General features: G+C 38.7%; 1 protein-coding gene across 4 annotated transcripts in view; it reads right to left on the bottom strand.

Moving 5' to 3' along the window:
* Positions 1–1,727: 1,727 nt before the first annotated feature.
* The window catches only part of LOC124407551 (cyclic nucleotide-gated cation channel beta-1-like), a 54,185-nt gene continuing 36,258 nt past the window's right edge, over positions 1,728–19,654 (bottom strand). For 2 of the 4 annotated variants that reach the window (XM_046883794.1, XM_046883795.1), the window contains 9 exons: positions 17,790–18,022; positions 16,360–16,572; positions 9,630–10,520; positions 9,224–9,304; positions 7,863–8,193; positions 6,560–6,783; positions 5,080–6,235; positions 3,380–3,865; positions 1,728–2,789 (listed from right to left, as the gene is read on the bottom strand). In XM_046883794.1, coding sequence (XP_046739750.1) covers positions 2,172–2,789; positions 3,380–3,865; positions 5,080–6,235; positions 6,560–6,783; positions 7,863–8,193; positions 9,224–9,304; positions 9,630–10,520; positions 16,360–16,572; positions 17,790–18,022 — 4,233 coding nt within the window. In that variant the 3' untranslated portion in view covers positions 1,728–2,171. The remainder of the gene's footprint in view (positions 2,790–3,379; positions 3,866–5,079; positions 6,236–6,559; positions 6,784–7,862; positions 8,194–9,223; positions 9,305–9,629; positions 10,521–16,359; positions 16,573–17,789; positions 18,023–19,654) is intronic. The other 2 variants (XM_046883796.1, XM_046883798.1) reach the window with 2 other exon arrangements.

The following is a 19,654-nucleotide window of genomic DNA, read 5'->3' as shown; positions in this document are numbered from 1 at the left end:
CCATCAGGAATACAAAAGTGTTAACTGGGAGTCCCGCCAGCGGGATACATCGCATGCAATCCGTCCGATCCCTGGTTAAAGGAAGCCGCGATTTCAGGGTATCGGCGAATTGCGGTGCTTGATGAGCCAAAGCCTCTAAATAAACTGATATTATGCAATAAATTCAATAGGTGAAAGTTTATAGAAGGCGTTTGACACATTTTAGTATTGCTGTTCTTACAATAGTTCGAAATACGATGCGGTGTCTCCTGTAGCGATTAGTTTTTGCTTATTTTATTAAATCATTTCTCATGTAATAAATTCTGAAATAAATTACGTCAATAGTCCATAAAGTCACGTTGAAAGAGTACTAAATAGAAATAATAATGTAACACAGTTTCAGATAACAACATCTTAGTATGGGATGATTATTAAGGAACACAGAACGTCCAAGATAGGAATTGATAAATATAGAATAAATCAATGTAAATATGTATAAGGATTGAAGAGCAAGAAATAAAACAATGAAATAGTACATTGACATTTGCTTAACGGGAGATAGCCATAAAGAAAAAAGAAGAAGTCTTCTGTTGCTTTTGTACACAGTATCCCCCTGAATACGTTTGATTAAAGTTTGCTCAACTTTCGTTACATTAGGTTGTTTGATGTAAGCAATAAAAAGATTTTTTCATTCACGATAATTCATAAATTTAAAAAAATGTATGAAAGTGAAAAATCAAATGATTGATCAATGAGCGCGATGTTTCACGTAACTCAAAGTTCCACATAACGTAGAACGCTCATCTTCTGACAGAACCTTTCTTTTAATCTGAACAAAATTTTCAGGGGGGTCATGGTGGAAAATAGGAAATTATTTTTATATTAACCGGGTTGACGGGCGGGTGATGTAGTACATTGAAACCCCACAATCTTGTTGCGTGGAAAATGAAGTAACCGGTCCTCTGAAAACAATGTTTATTTTATTGTATATTCTTTTCATCTGTATCGAGGTACATGTATGAGCATCTAAAATGCACTCTGTGTTCATTAAACCTTTCTCTCTTGCTTATCAATAAATAAATAATAGGCTAGTATGTACAAGTTTTTGATAATTTTTCATTGTATTTATTTAATTTAATTTTTTATTATTTTTTAATTTTTATATGAATTTACTTAATATAGTTATTTATTTAATAGGTGTGTTTTGTAAAGACTCTAGAAATATTGAGCTTGGTCTGGTCAGTATACATAATATATTTTATTTTCTTTTTCTTTGGTTTAACTATTTTATACTTGTATTTAAAATTATTCTATTTAGTTCGTGTAGTACTCGAAATGTTTTTTGTAGTGCAGCTTTTCCAAAATAAGAAATTTATTGAATGCACGTGCAGGCAAATCCACGAGAAATAATACAACATTTATAAATTTCTTTTCATTTTTCAATGTGAGATGAAATTGGTAATATTATAATAGATATTAAGTAAGTATTCTGGTACAATTTTGGCTCATTAATTAAGTAATATATTAATCACATGATAACTATCTACCTTCTTTAAATCCTAATTGAGCCGAATTGTAAGATATTTTTGGCAACACTTCTGGCACTTTTCTGCATATTTAGCTTCTGGCTGATTAGCAAACTTTGCTAATTAAATGTAATATTTGTCTTTGAAAAATTTTAATATATTTAAAAAAAAAAAAATCAATGCTCTGACCGACGGCGCATAATATTTCAAATTATATTTTATACCATGTAAATCCACTACTTACATTCGGGAGAAGATAATTATGGAATACGAAAATATTTCTAGGTATAAAATAATGAATCGTATAGAATTCCTTATGGAAATGACAAAGTTGCTTCACAAGGATATCGATTTTCTTCAGTTTACGTGAAAGCAATAAATTAGGTAACAAAAATCGATCTTGTTTCTGACCCATAACGTACTTTTACACGTGTATATCTATGAAAAAAAATTCAGTCACAGGAAAATTTTCAAGAGTCCTACAGATTGTTTGCTGTATCCTCAGAGCATGGTCTCGCGACAATTGTGTATATCCTTACAACTCACACAAGGATAATTGTTATTACAAAAAGCTGCACTACCCCGTTTGATCGAAGGACATGGCTGTTCTCTGGAATCAGTTGTATTTGAGTAATAATACAATACTTCTAGAATTTCATTAATGGGCTAGGAACCTGGACTAGATCCTTCGCTATTTCTCCGCCTGGCCTCCAATTCTTCAGCCAGCATTGCAACCTCCCAATTATTATGCCCGTCGTCATCGTCGTCATCAACGTCAACGTCGTCGTCGTCGTCGTCGTCGTCGTCGTCATAATTCTCGTCAGTCTGATGACGATCAGATCCATGTTGACCCTGCTTCTCGTCTTCGGAATTACTCGAAGGTTCGTTGCTCGATTCCACGTCTATTACCACGTCGTCCCTCCACAACGATTGCGGGCTGATCGATCTAGGCAAATCTTGCAACTCTAACGTCTCCTCCTCCGAATGATCCTCCCATGATCTTCTGTTATGCGTCGGCGCCATCGACGATCCGCGTCTCATTTCCGGTTGGGCTGTCAATACCGTGTCCACCGATCCGTCTCGCATGAATGGATGATCCTCAGCTACGTCTTCTTCCATAGACGTGTCGGGTTCCGTACTGTCCCGAGATTCGTCTATGTGGGGATTTTCACGTTGCTCCAGCTCCTGAATTCTTGCCTGCAATTGGGAGATGATCTCGTCTCGTTTTCGAATCTCCGATTCCAATGAAGTAAATTGACGTTCAAATTTACTTTGGATGTCTTCCTAAAATTGTAAAATTTCGACAATCTTTCATATTCAGTATTCGGAAGAAGCATTCTATGTTCGTACGTTTTTTTTCTAATTACACGCATTATAATTACATTTTCACAATGTCATATAGAGTTAGGATCGATAAGAAATATTTTTTGTTCATCTACTATCACGAAAATCGCTTCCACCGTAGTGTATCGCAAGGATAAAGAGACTAGCAGAGAACAGAATTTCACCGTATAAATCGTGTCCTTGATATATTTTTTGGACAAAAAGGTAAGAAGCCCAGACGTCATTTATTACATTTTATTACATATACGAGGGAGGAAAATATTTCACGACTGTTTTTTGCCAAGTATATAACCTTTACATGTGTACAAGGAGCTGTATCGACTATGGAAACATTAGATATCGTTTACAGAATTCTTGTCCTGCACCAATGACGTTTGTAAACATATACAGTCATCGCACACTAAGCATGGAATATGTTTTTCTTTCTTTCTTTTTTTTTTCGTACAGAACGAAAGGCATAAAATATCTGGGCGTGCCAAACGAATCGATGAGACATGCGAAAAGCGTGTATATCCATGACAGATACTCACTAATCGGGCCTGAATCACTTCGCGAATCCCGGAGACTAGTTCACCGAGGTATTCATCCTCCCGTGCTCCTGAAACTATTTGGAGAATGTTGCCACTGCTTATTGGACGGAAGCTAAGCTTACTAGTAGGAGGCGGTGGCAGTGGATTCGGTTCTTGCCGTTCTTGCGGAAGAGGCTGATTTTGATGATCCCCGATAGCCGTGTTATTTGGTTGCTCGGACGGCGGGCTCTGCAGAGTATATTTATTAAAGGTAACGCTTTTTGAAAGCTTGGAATGCCTCGCAGCGTAGCCTTCGATCGTTGGTGCCCGCATTAACTTCCGTAACTCGGCGGTAGCCGTTTTTTTGTCTGGTATATTCGTGGTCGAAGTTTCCGAGCTTCCTGTCCTACTTTCGGCTGACAGTTTTTTAAGTATGCTTTTCAGATTCCGCCGTTCTAAAGTTTCATTCTCGGGTGAAAGCTGATTTTGGAAAGTGATTGCCTGATCCTACAAAACAGTTTTTATCGTCAGCTGATTGAAACGGTATTATTTTATCACTTGTTGGAACAGTTCTATTTTAACACAGAAATTTCAAATATTACCGTGACTAATAATTATTCGAGAGAATCATTTCAATAAAAGTTGCACGATTTTAAAGTAACCACAAAATGGCAGTATCAAATTTTTAAAGGGACACTGATTTTTTGTTTTAGAACTGCAATTGATGCTCACGTAAGGATTATTTCTATCCGTCAAAGTGGTCAGTTTTAATCGCCTCAGGCGAATATTTCAGTCTTGCACAAAACTTGTTGGGTTTCGAAGGGAAAATATGATTTTGATATGGGTCGATGTATAGAGTGTAACATTCTTGAGATTTTGTAAAAAACGTCTAATTTTAGATAGGGAGCACGTATTTTCGGATATGAGCAGCTGATGACGAGATTAAAGATGAATTCAAAAACTTGAAAAACGTATTGATATTGGGAATTTTTTGGAATTTTCTTTGAAGTTTTTTGCTTTGCTGCTGTGCGTACAACTTATTTTTCATCCTCACTGAAAAGTTGTCTTGCGTTTACAAAATTGGCGACTTTAAAACGGTAAAATATTCTTTATAATTTTGATTTGGTCTTATATCGTCACAAAACTTTCAATAATGAATAAGTAAGAAAGTTAAGATAAGAGAAAAAAAGTAATAATACAAAATTTCCAATACAATAATTATGAGAAAAAGAATCATTTTTGATTCTTTTAATTCATCTTTCAAATCACTATTAACTGCTCATATACAAAATACGTGTTCCGTCGATATCGAAAATCAGACGTTACTGACAAAATCTAAAAAATGACACATTTCACAAATTGGCCCACGAAACCATGATATTTCCCTCTTGTCACCCTTCAATATTTAGTTTACTTTTTCATGAACTTTTCATAGATTTGACCAAAAAACATAGAACTCTGAAATTTTATTGTAAAGATTTTCTTCCGAAATCATTATTACTACAAATGTTCGTTCGTATAATATTTAAAATTGGAACAACCTGTACAGTTTTTAAATCGAATAAAAAATGTGATCGGTCATCGATAAAATGTCATTAATTGTCACATAAATACATGCAGTATTTCCGTATGGCTATAATCATGATTTTACTTAACTAAAATGCAATCGATTAGACTTGATGTAGTATCGCGATTTCGTCGTAAGATTATAAATATCTCACCTGATTTAATTTCGCCAGTTTCCTTGCGTACTCGATGGCACAAGCCTCTGAGTGACTTCTGGTGAGATTACTATCGAACTCAATATCCGTCGGCTCCGTGCAATCCAAGCTCGAACTTCTGACCGCTTTTTCGAGTTCCGCCAACTTCTGTCGTTCGTTCAAAATTTTCAACTTCTTGACAAAGGGTAATCCGCAATATTCGGGGGATAAGTCATCGACCGAAGCGTACATCTTAGTCTGCTGTCGAATGTGCAACAAGCTTCGTTTCACCCGTAACCTTCGAACCGGCGGACTAGTTTGCGGAGAGTGATTCCTCTTGGGCTCTCGAGTTTTCAAAGATGCATCTTTCAGCATATTCCACGGTTTTTTGCCACCTATACTGCAACCGCTGGCCGTCGAGGCAGTCGGCGATATCGCGGACGATTCCGCAACGGCAGTTTGGATTACCTCCTGGTTCTGTTCCATCTCAACCGTTTCTTCCGGTATAGAATTTTTTGGAAGAAGAGGTTCTTTCCCGGGTCCTTCTTTGTCCGACGTCGTTTCCTGATCATTTTTAGCCTTCAACAGAAGTATCCTCTGCAGCAACGGCAAGTTCTGATTCGTCGGATTTTGAACTTCGGGAATTTGTGTCGTCTGCGGCTCGACGGTGGCGCTTTGAATTTCGACTACATTTTTCTTCTCTTCCCGCTCTTGTTTTTCCTTCAGAAGCCTCAACCTCGACAAGAGTGGCAGCCCTGCGCCGATCGGCGATATCGGCGGTTCGGCGTTACTTGCTGCCGATACTTCGTGCGCGTCCGGGTCGACTTTTGTTTGACGTCGCAGCATCGGTGCTTTTGGCGCCAACGGTTGCAATTCCAGGCTCTCCTCGGGTCTGGTGTTTCGCCTGCTTTTGCGGAGGACGTTTTTAAGACCCTTAACGTCGCTCCTCAGCTTGTCAACGATTCGTTTCCCGGTGCTATTGTCGGACGAGTCGTGTCCCGGAGACGTCGGTTGCCTGACGGATCTAGCCACTCTTTGAGCCTCCATAAGACGTTTTCGGCCCAAATTTTGTAAAATTTCTTGAGCCTCTGGGTAATCCTTCATCGCCCCCAAAACATCCTCCCGAGAAAGGCTGAATAATTCTGAGTAACCAACTGATCTCACGTCCGCCGTACGCCTAAACAATATACAATAAGAAACAAATTTTACTTTTGCAAGGAATGAAATAAATTATCATTCCGGAGCCGGAAATTTGTTGTATTATTTTGAAACAATTGGAACGAGGAAAATGAGTTTCCATTCATCTGAATACTCTATTATCAACGTCGACATTTGTGAAGTTTAGCAATTTCCACAACGAGAGAAATGATGTGATGCTTACATGACGTCTGACTTGGTTGTTAATAATGCTCGTATAACTTTTGGTCGTCGTTTAACAAAATTTTCGAAATCTTGGATTAAAGGAATATATGTATATGAATAAGAGGAATTAGGAACTTACTTATTTAGTCCATCCAAATTCAGAATACCGATTTCCCCGAAAAAGTCGCCTGCTTTCATAGTGGTCAAAACCCTTCCAGTTTCACTGATCACCTCCAAAATCCCATCGGCTATTATAAACATTTCTCTAGCAACTTCACCTTTCCGGCATATCGAGTCCCCGGGGGTGAAGATGTACGCCTTCATTTTAAGAACTAAATCGTGAAGAAATTCTGGTTGGCACTCCTAAAATTAAAATTTGAGAATTTTGTTATTCTTGAAACGTTGACTATGTATATTGAAGTAAAATTGTTTTCAAACAATTGCACAGACACTAAAACGTTATTGCATAAATCGATACAGAGAAAATTTCGAAAAGTATTTTTTCCGAGGATTGGGTACAAGTAGACAGTTGAACACTTTACACTACGGTCATTTTATTTATGACTTTTAATATATATATACTGCGTGTGATTCAATGCATCTTTGAGTTTACGTGGAACCTAATTTGCTTTGCAAATGACGTCCGGAATTATAATGTCTTTGTGTTCGAAAACATAATTACGGCACGTCATTCGCTGAACTGCATGTAAATGGGAACGTGAACCGATATTCGCGATGGTTATATTTGTTTATCAACAACTAGTTCGGATAGAGTGGGTCAAACCAATTATGCAGCAGCTTCCTCAATCAATCAATTATTACACCTTAGTGAACACCTAGTTAAATTTATGCAATATATACATTTCATCGGGAGGATGTATTCTATGGGTATACCGTATTCCATGAAATAGATGAACAAGCGATATTCGGAGTATCAATCACAGTACGGCCAAATGTAGACGATCTAATATTACAGGTGAAAATGAATAATAGGTCGTAAAGAAAAAATGTAATTTTCGAAATAAGTCTTACTCGTACGCTGATGATCATTTTCAGGTTCCTAAATGACCATTATATTGGAACACTCTTCGGCGATTTTCGGTCACATACTAAATTCGCAATTCGTCAGCCGTCTGTGTTTTTTACACATTGAGCATATTATTATAATATTGTATCAGATAATATAAGAACACGACCAAACAGTTGCAATTATTATAAATAATATATAACTACCCTGAACAGCTGAGAAATTGAAATTTAATGATCATTTAGGAACCCGGAGATACTGTCCCTCAAAAAATTCTTTCGGTTGAATTTTCAGGATTTCAGAATAAAACTTCTCAGCTAACAGAGAAGACTGATTTCAAGAATGAAGTTTAAATTTTTAGAGCGATACAAGTTGTTGGTGTATTTTTTTTTTTTTTTTTTTGTCGTGAGCTCACCTGAAAAATGGTAACTTTTTTTAGGACGGATAAATTGACGTGCAACGCGAGCTCAGTCTTTAATTTATCTGGTAGCAATCCTAGTGCCGTGTTGATGTCACCTCCGCCTTGAATTCTTCCGCGTGACCAACTGTAATCGTACCATCTTAACACTCTTCTTTTCATGCCTCCGGGAACCTTGTGGTGCCTCATATAAGTCTTGGCACCGTCCAGTAACCTTTCAAATTCCAAACGATTGGCGTTTCTGTTCGTTATTACGTTGCCAACTTGCCCGACGATGGTAGCGAATATGAACACTCCGATGAGGTAGCTGACAATGGTGAAGACGTACCTGCGAACCAGTGGGAGAATCAATCAGTTGAGTAGGTAAAGTTGCTGCGTTATGGCGAGCGGCCCCCGCCGGAGCCTTTCTTCACCTCTTCTTTAACATCATTTTTTCCACTATCTTTCTTAGACTTGCACTGTTCACTTCATTCTTATTCCCTTATTACTTGCCTGCTTTTTGCTCTCGTTTTTTTTTAATTTTCCTCGACTCTTTTGTCATGTTACCGTGTGCTCTTTCAAATAGGTATACCAGTATTCATAGTCATGGTATATACGGTTGACCGAATTTTCTACATTAAAAATAATTCTTTTAGTTACGACAACAGTCCCAAAAAGACGGATTGCTTGAGTTAAACAAATGAAGGAAGCACTGTGTTCACGAATTTCGAAAGTGCCATCAACCTTGGTCCAAAATTTATGCCTACTTGGTTATACGCACTATTTGAGGTACTGGTCAGCGAAAAAAGGTTTGAATTAAAGATTTTACGTCCCGTGGAAGACCCGATGCGTAGACTGCGGTACCAATTATGAGGTGTACGAAGCAGAGCTTGTGGATTGTCTCGTGAATATGAAATTGGGATCGAAATTTACATAAGCAATTACTGAAAGTAGTCTCCTAGCGTACCTGTAGGTGTAGTACCGTTCGTTCTTAGCAGGATGTCTTATGCAATTCTAGGGTAAATACGCGATTCTACGGTGAATTAATTATGCCAACGTAATGAGATTACCTCACAGTGAGATCCTGACAATTTGCCTTGACGCAGTGAGGTTTAACCATCTCTTCCCTGTACTTAATGAGTCGAGTAAAAGCGTTTATATACCAACTATCCGATGTTCATGGTATGGGCATGTTATGTATCTGATCCTTCGAAATTGTTTCATGATCGTTGAATCATGACCGTTCTCACAAGTGAGTCTTCAACGAAACTATATGTGACTATGAATACTGGTGCTCAAGATTCTTTTAGACTAAATATTCTTCTTCAACGTTTTGTGAAAAAAGGTTGTTTTATATATTTGGGGAACGATACAGATACCCTCCATTATGCTTGAACTGCAGAAGCCGGGACAGTCGGCCACGTCGAGCGAGGCTCCGGGGATTGCCGCCCGCCATGACTCTGCCAACACAACAACACGCCACTCACCATTCTAATTCCTAGGCACTAGTTTGCTATGAAAAATGTAAGAGGTAATGGAAAACCGTGGCAGCCGTAAAATTTCGGAGAAATTATTGCCCAATTGGAAATTCAAACATGGGCACGTTGGAAACTGCCACCATCCCACCATTTGGGATGTGATATATATATATATTTCGAGCAAACACGATCACGGCCATTCCATTATCTCTCAATGTTGGATGATAAGATACAGTTAATTCCAAGCGAGGAGGAATCTATATGGTGAAAACAAAAGTGAATATAGTTATAAGTAAAAATCACTCACTCGGCGTTAGTTTCTGGCGTAGGCAAGTCACCGATGGTAGTCAACGTTAGGGTGGACCAGTAAAGGGAGCCCAAATATTTTCTGGTCAGAGTGGCGTATTCTCCTGGCCTATACGGATACACCCAGTCTCCTTGGAAGCCTTCAGCTTCGCTTAGTAAATAATAAAAACATCCAAACCAATGAGCGAGTATTAAAAGAATATGAATTAGATTTAAGACTCTCCAGAAGTTGGGGTATACTGTTCGCGATTCCACCATGTAATAATAGTCGTAGACTCGATAAACTTTCAAAAATCTAGGAAACCTTAACAACGGGTTACTGCCGAGATTCACTTGCAAAAGGTCCAACGGCAGCAACGCGAGTAAATCCAATATGAACGATTTCGACTTGAAGTAGTGTCCAGCTAATTTTTTACTGTTGTACACCATCAGTCCTTGCTCAAGGTAGCCGGTGCGGAACTGTACACCAACGTCGAGAAAAAAAACCACATCGGTAAATCCGTCACATGCCAGCCAAGCAGCCGGTGCCAAGGCTTGGAGTTCAGGTAAACTTTGTCTCACTATAAGTGTCCATAAATTATATAGAACGCAGGTTGACAAAAGCATCAACCAGTAATAATAGAAGTTTTCGTCTGGGTTCACGACAGTTTTTGGCGGACGTTGCGTCCTCCGCGGACGTCTTCTACGAACACCTGAATCCTTGTCGTCCGTTGCATCGCCTTCGCCTTCAGCAGTGTCCAAGGTTTCCTGACTTTCCGGTATTTGTCGGGTGGAAAATCGCTTCAGGAATGAATCCTCACGCTTCAATGGAGGCTTCTTTTGAATTGTTGATATTGCCGATGACAGCTGAACCGTGGTTCGTAGTTTCATCCACCGCTGGTTACTTTTCGTTCTATAAAAGTCCAAGAGTTCCATTTCAACGATACTTCAATCGATAAATCACAAGGTCAATGCAATCACACCAATTTTCTTTCAAGTCACATTACGCAACTAGGCAATCGTTTAGATTCATCATTTATTCCTGTATGAGAACCAAGAGCGCTCTGTAAGAAGATCTACTGGACACCAACATAAAACTTTGATTCTCCAAATCCGTGCCTACTTCAACCGTCGAATTCCTATATATATATACCTCGCCGCAACGACTGGACCGATATTGAATGAAAAAATATCGATGTCGATGTCGATGTTCGTGGAATAAGGATGCAACTACTGCTTCTCGTTTTTTTAAATTTTTCTGCAATGAAAGCACATGGATATGTTGCACGATGTTCCATCAATGCGGGAGCGTGATTCTGAGCACGTTAAGGTGAAATTTACACTCCGTTGAAGGAGAATACTTCAGTTGTGATAAAATTCTACGCGTCAGCTCGAACGGTTATTTCACATCTCCGACCGTAAGACACTATTCGATTTTATGGTCGACTTGGGAGAGCCACAGTATTCAAGGCACGAGTTGAACAAAGTACACGACAACCGCGATACCCGGTACCATCACTACCTAATTTAAACCGCGCGTGGGACCAATTTTTCAGTATCGTGCACTGAAGCCTTACATAGAGGAAGATCGGAAGGAAGCGATGATCAATTATCATCGTTCGAATCAGCGATTGAGTATTATCTCTTGATCGTCTCGAAGCATCGACATCGTAATTTTTATTTCTTTTTCAGCTTATCTCAAAGTATATCGGCAAATGCGGGTGGATCGAAGAGGTCGAATCCGGGTCTCGTAAGTCAAATCGTGTCCAATTTCCTGATCCAAATGCAAGTCAGCAACGTTTTTTCACCGGACCCATATCCCCGATGGGAAACCATAAACGTATAAATGTGCACAGTCATGGGACGAGGGGTGCACATAAATCGCAAGCCTTGCATCCGACAAAGTCGACAAACACACTGTGTGCGTCAAGAATGCGGCGAAATGAAGAACTCAAGCTTTATGCGACATCAAAACACGATAACTAAATACTCCTCCGACAGTTATATTTATCAGCACAGAAGCGTACGAGATCTCTTTCCGTTCTTTTCAATCTCATAGGTGTAACAAAAATTTGCAATAAAGCGCTAGCGCAAATTATGCAGTTCGTCTGTCTATGATTTGAGATATGCAGATAACGAGTAATGAGTTCTGGGAATTTCCGCCCGTGTATTCTTCAATATCGAATGAGTTATCCATTTCTAATTCAATCTAATCTACCGAAAATGTGCAAAATATTATATAGCATGCACGTTCCCAAATGTGCATTGGTGTTCAATCTTTTTTGTAACTACGCACACTCTTATCTAGTTTCACGCAATATGGAGTGAGTGTATTGATGCATATTTTATTACAGCTCATTCCACTGCTGCTCCAATTGAACATAATTTGATGAACGGTCAAATTCGACAGAAGCTATGAATTATTAGCATCGAATTTTGGTGCAGGTACACACCGATTCGTCGGGCTTTTAACCTGTCATCAACCCGTTCGCAATTCAAGCTCGGTCAATAATTTCCGTGAATAAATTGCCATCGTGAAAATTTGCCAACGTAACGAAAACGCGAAAAATTGAAGCGTGACCGCAAAGGTAATGTGAAAAACAGACGTACATATCGGGATCGACCAGTCGTGTGCATCGCAAAGCGAATTACGAGCGTACAAAGTGGAAAACACGTATACAACAAGGTATGAATTAATCATTTCTCTCCTCGCAATAAAAACAAAAAGCGCCGAAAGCCCTCATGCGATATCGCGTTGTTGGCGAATCTTAGCAAAAAAAGAAGAAAAAAGGGGTTGAACCGCGTGAATGAGTCAGCGAAAAAAATACTCGAGCCAAGAGCGGATATGACAACGCTTGTCACGGTGTTGAAGGGGCTGAAAAACTGAGTGGTGAATTCGACGTGACCGACAAATGAACAAACGATTGATTAGTGCAAGGATGATTGACAGTCAAGTTGTGGAACGCGAAAATTTCCGCTTGCGAATTGAACGGTAAATTTTTCCATCCGCGGAGATTCGTAGACTTGAGCTGATGCGGAGATTATGAAGTGAATCGAGGTATCGTGAAATTTATTTTTGCCCAATTGTCAAAACCTTAGAGCTGACCCATTAGTTACGTAATATTTAGCTCTGAATGCACATTACAGTAAGCATGACGAGCGGGTTTTGTCTGCGAATTAATTTGGTGTCCAAGATTTTTTCTATTCCATACTCTTGGTCATACAGAAGAACGATGTTAATCGTGTAACGAGCGCATATATGTTCGTTAGAACCTAATGGTTACGAAAATTATGCACGCGTGTAGATATATGAGATATTGTTAATTCTGGTAGTGTAGATCATAACATATATACATACGTTTCCTCAAATAAAAAAAATTTCGATTTTATTCTATTACTATGAGCATGCCGTAAAAACCTTCGAGTGAACCACTCAATTTAGTTAACAGTATCTAATTATTATTAATCCAGCAAGCTCTAATTACATTAATTCAATTGCAGAGTTGAGATGAAATGAAATTTTAATTAAAGAGTTCAAAGTGAACGAGAGCTGAATAAGTTGGTTAGCGAAAGAGTCAGAGTCAGATGGATGAGAGACAGACGGATAGACAGAAAGAGAAACACAGACAGATGGACGTGACAGAATATAGAGCATAGACAAACAAGAGTCAAGTAATACTGGCGATTACAGTTTCTAGTACGTACTCGTAAGTAACATTTCTCACTTTTCACTAATATACTATATAAACATACCTTAGCACTCTAACATCGTACAAATATATGCGCTGCTTGTTAGATTTTTTTAAATACTACCAATATGGTGCTATTACAACGGAGGCATGAGTGTACACTTCAAAATACAAATAAATTGAAGTAGACGGAGGGTCCTGTGAACCGAGTTGAGAGTTCCTACAAATTGATGCATTTCAAAGTGTACACATCCCGCAAATGAATTTCAATATTAATTAATCGCTCTATTGTTATCGTATTACATCACACAATCATGTACTAATTTCAAAAGACCTTTATCTATTTATCCTTAGATTATAAATTGTTGTCATGCATCGAAAGAAAACTTTATGATATTTTCGTCGTTGATCAGCCTGATTATTGATCTGCCCTTACTCATTGTACTGTATAACACGTGACTTTTTATTGTTGAACAGATGAAACTCCTTCACTAAAGTTAAACGGACAAGATGAAAACAGCCTTGCGAAAATGAGTGTAATAACAGGGAAATAAATTGTTCTAATTAATTTGTTACCGAATCAGCAGTAGTGTAGTGAAAATTGGAAAAACATAAGGCAAAGTGAGAAGATTGGATAAATAAAACTGAAGACGTAATAAAATTAAAGAAACTAGCAAAGCATAAGTACAACTACGAATGGAATCCCCAATTTCTGGCACAAAAGTAATTCAATTTACCCAATGTGTGAAAATTGAATTCAATTCTTTTGTGAATGATTATCCGCGTGAAAGATTTTCTATCGATAATGATATGAAAAAATTCTACTACTGTAAAACAGTACTAATAAATGTGTCCTGAATTCAGCGCCATTACTGTATGTATTCATTAATGATTGTGTGCAGCGAAGAGTAATACCGCATGTGAATAATAAAATTTATTTATAAAATTGAACAGGCATGGGATGGTTTATACCTGCGCCTCTGTGCCTGACTTTCAGTTGTATTTTTCAGTTTTCCATTAGTTATTATTTTTTCAAAATGTCATAACATACATAGATATATGACAGCATACTTCTAACAATTAATTAAACAGCCGTATTATGTAGTTTGTGAAGTTTTTTTCCGAATCTACTGCATTTTCCTATCTACTATTTGAAGCATTTTGGAAAGTAGATGGGGTAGCACAAGTTAGTTCTTTCATTTTCGGTCTGGTATATGTAACTTATCATTTGGAGTTTTTACTACATACCTATTCAATGGAACCGGCATGCGTAAATTCTGATAAATGGTAAAATGACGGATTCAGTCATGTTCTAATCACTTACCGAAATTTTTAATTTTTATAATTAACTAACAAATTCCTACATTCCAGTGGAATGACTTAGTTGCAAAGTAGTTCTAAATTCAAAACTTTCGAAAAATCGTGTAAGCCTCTATCAAATAAGTTAAGAAAATCTCAATATTTTAAACAATTTTGCGATGCGATAGAGGCTTTTCCTGAAAATCAAGGATCCTAAGAATTGATATTAGGAGAACGAGGCAATTTTTTCTTCTCCAGAATAATCATTATCAATTTCTAATTATAAAAGAAAGTTCAGAGAGTTTTCATCCTTATAACCGTTGCAGATTTTCTTCATCAGTTTGAAAAAATGGAGTTCTCCGGGTGACCAAAACTTTGCAACTCACGGCATTGAGTGAAGTTAATTCATCATGCCGGTGCTCTTAAAGTTTACGGTTGCTCCGATAGTCGCGGTTTCATAAATCGAATCGTTAAATTCTTTAGCTACATTAAAAAATGGCAAGTAGGTCAGGTACAAAAAATGACTCGCTATCGTTCAGTTCTTCCCATGTTCCTGGCGAATAAATAATGGCTAGAAAAAAAATTTCACTCGTAAGATCCGACCAGAAGCTACCTAAAGATTGCAGGATGTCCGGTCGCAGGGGTTCTTTACTTTACTGCATTTCTAGGAACATAAAACACTCCTGGCGAGGGTTCACGTTTGAGAGTAGAAACTTTGAATCTTACTTGGCGAACCATTTTGTCTCATATATGTATATAGAAATTCTATACATATCCCCGGACTTAGACCCGACAGTTTCCGGAAGACCCTAAAATGTGCTACCCAGCATCCGTAACAGTACAAGAAGGAAAATCGCATAGAAATACGAGAAAAGACGGTACCAATAGCGGTACAGTAACAAAAACGCGAGAGTCCATATGTACTGTACACTGTGTTCTGTAACTCCTGCACAGGAAGCTGATAGTGGCGGGATACCTACATGAGAAACCAGGATAGTGTAGTGCGAGTGAAATTTCTCTGCCGCATATATCGACGATGCTATGATGCAATTCTAAAACTGTTTTTATTCAGATTGACTGCTGAGTTTGTGGATCGGAGTTCGAACACAGTTTTCAAAAAGCCCCGATTGCCAATTCTCATCGGAATCAAGTAAATGTTTGCATGGTTAACCGCCATATATTGAGTTCAGATTCGTGATCGACAATCTTAGGAAGCCCATATATCCAAATTGATAATCAGAGAATTGAAAATGCGGGTAAATGACTTTCTTGCATCGCAGCTCGATAAACCATAACACACGGTAGAGATATTTCAGGCAACTTTATAATCCTAATTTCCATTGAGTAATACCGATACGAGCTTGTTATGCGTAAATTGCGGAACACCCTGCACTACGAGTTAGACGTATATTGAATACAAATCGAGGGGTTTACCACCCCTGAAACGACGTGAAAGCGTTTGAAATCGTGGTGCCTTGAAATTTGGTGATATAGAGACAACGAGATGGGCGGTTAATCCCCGGATGCAAATGCTCTGAATTACACATGGAGACCTAAGAGCGTATAATAGTTAACAGTAGAGTTGACAATAAGATGTATATAACAACAACAGAATAGTAGAGAATAGGTGAAAGTGTAGATTGTAGAAGATAGTCCAGAGTACCCGTGAGCCATGGGTGTTGCCTCGAATAGTGTTGTCAAATAGTGTTTGGAGGTCGAATTGAAGGTCAGAAGGTACCATCCATCGCAACAAGAACCCGGTACCTCTTGATCTTACGTAGTGAAGAATATAGGGTCATCACGGCACGGACGTTGCTCCATTTTTGCGAGCCTCGTGTGGATCGTGGCCGTTTCGCAGCTTCGGCAACTGCAACTTCGCCTGCACTGTCCAGAGAGTTGGACGCGGTTGATGTCGCGGCAAGCCCGTTGCTCATTGATTTCCGTAGCGAAGCTCGGCGGCGATACCTTTCTGATGATCTGCGAATAACATACAATGCCCCTGCAGTGGGCTGGCTGTTCCTCCATCTGTCTACCTGTTTCGGGCGCTGTGCCGTGTCCTCGTTTGTTCATTTTCAAATTTAACCTTTAATATTTATACCAAGTAAATAGCATCCTGATTGATAATGCACTCGAAGCTCGATCAATAAATTCTGAATCAACCATTACGTGTCAGTGGTAGGAATTTTTTAAATAACCAGCTAATCGTTGTTATACCTACTCGTAAATATCAAATATCTCGATTCAATTTCGCAAGAAGAAGGAAAAGAAAACATTTTTTTTCCACAAATTTTTCAGACAATTAAATCAATTGAAAATTCTATACTGTTTGGTAGACTGAAAAACCTTGCTATAAAATTTTATCACCGTTGTCCGATCGCTCGTCTTCTTTCTTTCTTCTGCTATCTTTATTACCGAAAAATTACACGAGCAGACAAATAATCGATCCTGGCAAGATGTCCTGTGCTTTTATTTACTCATGAGTGCGTGTCTCTCGTTCTCATACGTCAATTATTGCTTCCTGTTTACCCCAGTTACATCTAATACAATTCGGTGTAACTGCCTCACGTTGCTTTATCCGACCATCGGTGATTGTATTTCTTTTTCTCTATTGATCGACATCAGGCGTATCCGTTCAATGGGCAATATTAAGGGGATAATCTAAAGTACCAATACTAAATTCTACACTAAACTAAACCTGGGTATGTGGAGTATAATGAACACATGACGTGACGGATGATAACTATGATCAGGACAATCACAAGCGTGAATATATATACATATATAATTTAATTAGTGAATGTTTCGTTCATTTTTACGTGGTAGCGGGTGGTTCCTAAGCCTGATGGGAAGCTCTAGGAATCCTGGATTAATAGACCATGCATATATAGGTATACTTCCTCGCCGAATCTATTAATACTGTTATCTAATTGATAGCACAAAAACTAACGTAATTCCGATTCTCATTCACCTGTTTTTCATACGCACAATTTGCAATTGAATTCCGACGTAGAATACGCGATTCTAATATCCCATTACGGATAAACGACAAGCAAATAACATAGTTGACGACCTCGTATCCTCGCGCCGAACGATTTCCACTTTAATTTATTACCCCCGGTATACCTGCTCTCTCATTTTCATCAAAAAACCGAATTATTATGCTTTTTTCAAACCCTGGTGAGGAACTCACTCACCTCGATCCACCCTGTCGTCGACTGCTGCTGTCATCCTCGTCGTCGTCTTCGTCGTCTCGGGATGTGGCCAACGAGTGAGGAACCGAGGATGGTGCGCTGCTCCCTGAGTCTGGCCCTGGGACCATCCTAGATCCAGGCCCTGACCCAGAATCCGACCCGCCAGGGTTGTGACCGTGGACTGATGGTGGGGCCAGCCCACCCGCCCGGCCCGCGTCGTTCTCCGCCCGATCCACCTGATGGCAATGCGATTCTAACTCGTCTCAATTTTTTCCAACTCAGTTATCTTCGCCTTCAATTATCGAGTTGCAATCAATCGCTTCGTTGGTGATATCGTTATATTTCCGCTCGAGTTGAGGCGATCGATTGGCCAAAAATCGTTACTTTTTATTCATTTTATCACGAGAGAGTCCTACATTGACGATTTATCAAATTTATTGTGTTTGTAAGCCACGAGGATCCCGTTAAATCACACAACAACTAAAAGTACTGAAATGATGAAGAAAATCTTAAATATCGATGCTAGGTTTCAGATCGCTTCAAAATTGCAATTGCAATTGCAATTTACAACTATTTCGTAATAAAATAAATAAAAAGTATCGATCCTTGGCCAACCAACCTCCTTAAGCCTTTCGTCGACCTGGTGGAACAGCTCGACCCGCCAACCGTTTCACTTTGTAATTCATTCAACAGAAGCGAATTCCACCCTGCATGCTGCTATTAATCAAAACAAGCCAAACGTCGGGCTGATGACTATCTGAACCTAAAATTCGTTCTCTGTATGCAGCGAGGTAGTCGGCCATTCATAGAGCTCGCTATCAGTCTGTCAGTAAAACTGAGGATCCAGCCTTAGATTAGCGCTGGGAAAGTTACTTCGCAGCCCAACAAACTCCGGCTTTTGATTCACGCTTCTTGGGTTTGATTAACCGTGACTTTAACTCGACTATCAGGTCATTAGATTACCCGAGAATATTAATTTATTGTTTTACTTGAACAATACAGGAGTGTATTACAATACAGGTACCTGATTAACTTCGAACAGTTTCTATACCGCGAACCTGAACTCCGCTTGATACGATTAACACGATATTGTAACATAATTGAGAAAGTGTTGATGAGAGAGAGAGTTCAGAAAAATTCAACGCAAATCGTACGCATAAACGCGACTCTCTTTTTAAAGACGAATGCCAAGAATTGACAGAAATTCGTAGGATTTGGAATATTACGCTATTAATTAATTTTAAAAGTACTTCATTCCGCGTCAATTTACCCGTAATTAAGTATAAATTGCCTGCGGCCGACGAGATATCTCTCCCTCGATTATAAACCTTCTTATATATATATATAGCAAAAACGTTTATACTCCGAAGAATTCCTATTAAACCGCAAATTAAAACGATAATTAACGAGCGGCAGTCAGCCGCTGGTAAAGTCAACAATATAGTCTGAAAGTAGTATCTATTGTTTCGTGAAAATAATCAAACCCCATACAATTTTCACTGGATAATTATTGACTCTCTATGGGATAATAAAACGCGTTTCTCTGCAGCTACTCGTGATAACAACGAAATTGATATTTACGAGGTATGAGCGTCCTCTGCAATAAGCCTGATTGTATCACGTCCATGCTGCATCCAATAATCCAGCTCCATCATAACTGCGCCACCTCCCAATCCCCGTAACTCGTTCGAAATTATTAAAAATTTATCACCGAGTGTAATCGCTTTCACTGACGAATAACATAACGCGTTATGCATAGGAGAGAAAATTATTATACAGTAAAGAATTCCGAATGCATCCTAATTTTTTCTCACATTACGTTGAATTCGAGAAAAATTTCGAGGCAAAATTGAGTCCCACCGAATGGC

Source organism: Diprion similis, chromosome 6 (assembly GCF_021155765.1).
Source record: "Diprion similis isolate iyDipSimi1 chromosome 6, iyDipSimi1.1, whole genome shotgun sequence".
In the NCBI taxonomy this organism is placed as follows: Eukaryota; Metazoa; Arthropoda; class Insecta; order Hymenoptera; family Diprionidae; genus Diprion; species Diprion similis.
The sequence above is the reverse complement of the archived record's forward strand: the minus strand, read 5'-3'. Positions and strand labels throughout refer to the sequence as shown.